This window comes from Oryza glaberrima, chromosome 12, assembly GCF_000147395.1.
Source record: "Oryza glaberrima chromosome 12, OglaRS2, whole genome shotgun sequence".
Lineage (NCBI taxonomy): Eukaryota > Viridiplantae > Streptophyta > Magnoliopsida > Poales > Poaceae > Oryza > Oryza glaberrima.
Genome location: NC_068337.1, coordinates 20,462,345 through 20,468,344, shown reverse-complemented (window position 1 = coordinate 20,468,344; position 6,000 = coordinate 20,462,345). Strand labels below are relative to the sequence as shown.

The 6,000-nt window shown below is 38.1% G+C and overlaps 1 protein-coding gene across 1 annotated transcript; it reads right to left on the bottom strand.

Annotated features, from left to right (window-relative positions):
* Positions 1-3,702: 3,702 nt before the first annotated feature.
* Positions 3,703-5,411, bottom strand: LOC127756825 (uncharacterized). The gene is made up of 2 exons (XM_052282204.1): positions 5,119-5,411; positions 3,703-4,063 (listed from the first exon to the last, which is right to left on the bottom strand). Exons 1-2 carry the CDS (start codon positions 5,267-5,269, stop codon positions 3,966-3,968), a joined length of 249 nt encoding a protein of 82 aa, XP_052138164.1. The 5' UTR covers positions 5,270-5,411; the 3' UTR covers positions 3,703-3,965.
* Positions 5,412-6,000: the final 589 nt, after the last annotated feature.

Genomic DNA, 6,000 nt, shown 5'->3' with positions numbered 1-6,000 from the left:
GATCTCCTTTTTGGATTTAAAACAATTGAAATCAACAACTTGACTTTGGCATATTTAATGCCGGGACTATCTAAAATTCTGGCGACAGATTTTTTAGAAAAAATCTTTCAAATATAATTACAGTGTAAGTTATATGTAATTACAGTTTAAGTAATGTGTAATCTAAACACGAAATCAATGGATCTCTGGCAACCAGCACGAATCTAAACACGAAATCAATGGACCATAAATCTGTCGACAGATTTGTAGCCTTTCCGTATTTAATGAACCTCGACCAATTTAATATAAATACAAGTACTTTTCATATTATAAATTGTTTTGGCATCTTCATCCCTCGTGTATACATGAATTTGGTTATATATATATAACACATATATGAAGTCATACATAAAAATATTCAAAACTCAAAACATTTTGTAATATAAAACAAATGTATTAGCATATTAGTCACTCTTTCTGGGCAAAAAAAAGGCGTATTTGTTTTAGTAGGATAAAAAAACTTTGACAACACTTACTTTTTGTTATGATATAATTTTTGTGACACGGGATTGTTGTTGTTAGATTCACATTCAAAAGTACCTGTATCACCTACTCTTTCCATCCCACAAAACTTTATTTCTAGTAATTCTTTGACAAAAAAAAGTAGTAGTGGAAAAATTACTATGACGCATCTTATTAATACTCTTGGTTATATTTCCTAGGCACTAATTATATACACGTCTTAGCCTGATTGGATACCACTATAAATCAAGTCTTTGTGGGACAAATTTTGAAACTAAAAATAAGTCCTCATGAGCATACGGTATATTAATGAAAATTTTATCGTCTGTTTAAAGTATTAAAAAATATCACATCTTTTTTTTTTTTTGAGGGAGTACGTCTTTATCTTTCTCAACAGGAACTAATTAATCAAGTAATCATCTTCAGTTCTGCATGCATGCGAACAGTACATAATCACGAGTTGCTGCCAGTCTGCCACTGTGTCGTCCACACTACTTCAACATGTCTTGGTTTTGATTTCTTGATTAGTCTAGCTAGCCAGTTTTGCATATCTTCATTGATAACTACACGTGGAATCTATTTGGTAACTATCTATATGACTATATCCTAAAAATATATTTCCTCCATTTTATATTAAGTTAATCTAATACATGATATGATATTTCCTAATACTATGAATCTTTTTGGACAATATCCAGATTTGTAGTAGTATTATATCAATCCTGTACCAGATTAACTTAATATAGGATGAGGGAGGAGCAAGCTAATATTAAATGAGACTCATCCTTATACTATGTATTTGGACAGAGGAAATCCCATTTTATATTAGGTTATTATATTTTGAGATGGAGGTAGTAGAGTATATCTGAAATTCAGCTGCACTCGACCTTTTTCATTTGCATTAAATTGCATCAAGGATACAAACCATAGGTGGTTACTTTTGACAAGTCACCACCGTGATGCTGTCATAGAAAGTAGGAATGTTTGCTATTTTCAGGGAAGATAGCAGTAGGCAACATGCACCAACCACAAATCAAGCTACAATTGTCACAACAATTGTCACCATCATTTATTTGTCACATCAAGACAAGATCATTGAAACTAATCACACTGTCACACGCACTACTGGCGTGTAGAGTAGTAGTACTATACTACGATTATTCCTGGGGAAGCCGCGTGGTTTTCATCAAGTCATTCCCCTCTCCCCCTCTTGATAAGCCAGTAAGACATCCATTTCGACGACTTGACTCTGCAATGGTCATTAATCAATCCTGTCAAATTATAGTTTAATACTAAGATCCTCTACAACATGATGCTATCTCATCCAATTCTGCAGTGGCAAATGTTCAGGCTGCAATTCCATACTAGATGACAAAATTTTCTTACAAGCATATACTCCCTCCGTCCAAAAAAAAAGACAAACCCTGTATTTCCGTATCCAATTTTGACTGTCCGTCTTATATGAATTTTTTTTATAATTAGTATTTTCATTGTTGTTAGATGATAAAACATGATTAATATTTTATGCGTGACTTGTCTTTTTATTTTTTTCATAATTTTTTCAAATAAGACGGACGGTCAAATGTTGGGCACGGAAACCAAGGTTTGTCTTTTTTTTTTTTTTTTTGACGGAGAGAACATGTTTGAGGACGCAGGTTTCTTTAGATGGATGTACACAAACACAAAGCTATGGAACGATGAACAGGAATGTTCAGAGATATGGACAAAGGGGGAAATCGAATCTTTTGGGCGACCTTGTCCAATCTAATATGCTACTTGATGATAGTTTATTTAATCATCAGAAAAGCATGCAAAAGGTTGACAACGAGTTGCTACTACACTCTAATATGCTCTTAGCTTGATTTCTGTTTTTTTTTCAGAAATCTAATTAATATATCTTAATTGGTTTATCAGTTCCCCTGATATCTACTCCTACCCTTCCAAAATAAGATCATTTTTACCCTTTCTTATTTGTCCTAAAATAAATTTATCTTTTAGCAATTATTACATTGGTGTTTATGAAAGTAGAAGACGTGCATTGGAAGTAGAAAAAATATAGGACAATTGCATTATGATTTGATGAAGTGGAGATATTCTTCTCTCTCTTTTTTTTAAATTGGTATGTGTGGAATGGGTGAAAAATAAACTTATTTTTGAACGGGGATAATATCTAGTTAGATGAGTCTTTACTAATTTTAGCTACATCCTACTTATGTTGCATCAAAAGTCGAAAGCTCGAAAACCATAAGGTGTGTTGAATGCCACTATCATGTTTGCCATAGAAAAACAAGAACACATTATCTTAAAAAGAAATCAAAACAAGGACATGGGACTATGGAAGCTAATCACAATGTCAGAAGTACTGGTGCTGTAAGCATGTGCACCTGATGAGTAACGAGGACTATTTCTGGGGAATCCGCGTGGTTTTCATCAAAGTATCAAACCATTCACCTTTTCCCCTCTTGATATGCCAGTAAGCCACGACTTGATTCTGTAGTGATGATTAATCAACCCCGTCGAATTGTAGTTTAATGCCGACATGGGAAGAGTTCAGAATCATTCTTCTCTAATTTGGATCTCCCTAACCATATGCACGCTTGTGTCAGCTTCTTGTTGTCACTGCTTCTTTTCCAGCAGAGAAAGAACAGCAAATCTTCAGACTGCAATTCTGTAGATGACAATATTTTCCTTCTGGGTTTTTCAGATGGATGTGCATTTGTTTCTTTCTTTCTTTTTTGTTTAAATCCACCACATTTCAATTGATGGGGAAGATTGCATATCAACACAACTCCATGGAGTTGGAGGCAGTTGTCCTATCCATAGCAACGCTAATTAAATTGGTAATGGTTAGTATTCAGTCATCTGCAAAAACTATAAACAGCACAGTTCAGAGATAGGGGCAAGTAGAAAAAAATTAAATCTTTTGGGCGACGGGAAGAAAACTTTGCAATTTTAGACACTGAATAAACAGGCATGCCACATGGCCTACATTGGGTTGTAGACAAAGCACCATGCATCCAGATTGAGCTTGAATCAACCAGCTCACTGCAACGAAAGTTGTATGCCTTCACTGCAACGGATAAATTCATCTCACCTTGTGACAAAATTGCATCTCCGCAGTACAACAATCTCATGTCACAAACACACAGAAGATATAGCCATCCACAAAAACAGACGCATGAATATCTCAAGTCAAGGTAATTGGCTCTAGAATCGTCATTTGAGACAAATAAATCAGGTGTTTGTCTTTGTCAATCATCTCCTTGTAGAATAGTGCGGAATGTAAAGAGAGCTAGCTGCATTTGACAAAATTTCATGTGACGTATTACATTCAACCCATGTTTCCTACAACTGAAAGATGAGAATCGAGATGGTCTGCTTATTTCACAACAGGATCGAATTCTCAGATTATCATAGCTGTGTCGGCCTGAGGTTTTGCAAATCTGAGTTAGGGGATTACTGTTTCACTCTTTTGGCGAAGATGACTGTCCAGAAGAAAGCCTCTCCGACCTCGCCTTGTTAGCTCTTTCCATGTAATCTTGGTGCGACTGATGCTTTGCCCCTGCAGTAGATGGAACAAATTGCATAATCAGTTGGTATTCATGTATCAAAAAGAGTATTCTAAAAATTTCATCATTTGTGGGTTACAGTCAACAAAAATCAACATTCATTCTCAACCAGAAACCAAAACATGCCTGCCCAGCCTAAAAGCACAGATCTAACTCATATCTAATTTTATGTTAAACACTTTGGTCACCCTGAAAATGTAGAGATGCGTATTACGAATAGCTAAGAGTTTAGTACCATCACACCACTCAAAAAAAAAAAGGCAAGATCAAGTAGCTGTCCTTATATCAGTTATAAAAACTTCAAAATGAACACGGACACCTCAAATTGCTGATTGATCATCAAAACTTAACAGTAAAAGAAAGAGAGGGCATGAAACTGCGAGATGATAAGCAATGGTGATGGCAGTGACAGTGTCATGTGCACAATGTACATGGAACTAGCTGGATAGCTCCAAGGGTATTGTGCAAGGGATCATTATCATTAATACTCCCTCCGTCCCAAAAATATAAGAATCTAGGATCGGATGGGATATTTTCTAGTAGTACGAATCTCTTCGTACTGACGGTGACAATCTGAGAACATTGTGACAACAAGAGAGAGGAAGATCTCAAAACAACGAAATAACAAATGCTTAGTCTAGTAGCGCTGGTACTGAAGCAAAATAGCCTGTCACAAGTTGCAGTACCAACCTGATTTGGTGAGATTACCAAGTTATTACGCTTACAATGCCTGCATTTTCCCAAAATTCGGCACGCAAGGGAAACTCCTAAATCTTCATAGCAATTCATATACGCCCCCAAGCAATCCCAAATTTCAAACCCGTTTCATTTCACGGGTCTCAAAAAACATACCAGATGCCATTATCACCACAGTATTGTACAATAAACTCTTGTGCAAAAAATCCCTTCGCTCCTAGAACCTAGTAACATCGTAGTTCCACACTACTGAGTTCATCATCAGCAACATGAACTGGTTCTCTGAACGGCTTGGGGGGTCAAATCAGTTCATGATGAGGGGAGGAAGAGAGCAAGCGATCATGCGGAATACCTCGGGTCATGAGGTACCAGGGGACGCCGAAGATGGCGGCGAAGATGGCGATGCCGGCGACGACGTGCTTCTTCTCGCCGCTGTACAGGTAGTGCTCCACCCGCGCGCGGAACCCTCCTCCTCCTCCGCTGGTGGCCTCGCCTCCTCCCATCGCTCGCCTGTTTGTTCGTGCTGCTGCGGGTTTGCCTTTGCTGTGGCGTGCCGGCGACCGCCTTCCGCCGCCGCCGACGCCGGTGAGCTAGGGTTTGTTTGGTGTTGGTCGTCGTGGGCCGGAGTGGATGATGGGCCCACTAATAAGCGATCACGAATTTAGCAAATGGGCCCTGGTTGGGTCGCTGCTGTTTGGTACTAGGCGATAAGAAATTTTGCAAATCGACCCCTGCTTCCCTATCTTCTCCTCTTGCCGTCCTCCGCGCTCTTCCATTTAGGGCTATCAAAAAAGCTCGAGACTCGCAAGCTGCTTAAGCTCGACTCGTTCTAGGCTCGATTCGAGCTCGGCTCAAGCTCCAAACGAGCCGAGCCCGAGCCTGTCCCAAAGCTCGCGAGCTTTGTCGAGCCGAGCTCGAGCTTCTAACAAGCCTAGTAATATATAATTTTTTTGTTGCTATTTAATAAATTAGTAGATCAAATATGTTATTTGTATGCCTTGTATTAGCATCATATATTTATTTTATTCTTTTTCCTCTTCTACTAATATGATAAACCATAAATTAATTGTTTCTTAAAAATTATCCTTTGAAATATACACTGTTCTAATTAAAAATCGAGCTCGGCAGTCGATTGATTCCCCTGCTCTTGTGTGATCTTCTCTCTAATCCTTATCTAATTGCTCCCAATCCTGCATTCCCCCGGTTTACGGTTTCTCAAGATTTCAAGTAGCCG

What these genes read in the sequence shown, in the direction of transcription:
- LOC127756825 (XM_052282204.1), bottom strand. Translation starts at nt 5,269, where the DNA reads ATGGGAGGAGGCGAGGCCACCAGCGGAGGAGGAGGAGGGTTCCGCGCG. An exon ending in CTGGTACCTCATGACCCGAG is followed by an intron (nt 4,064 to 5,118) that starts GTATTCCGCATG and finishes CATCTACTGCAG; the next exon opens with GGGCAAAGCATCAGTCGCAC.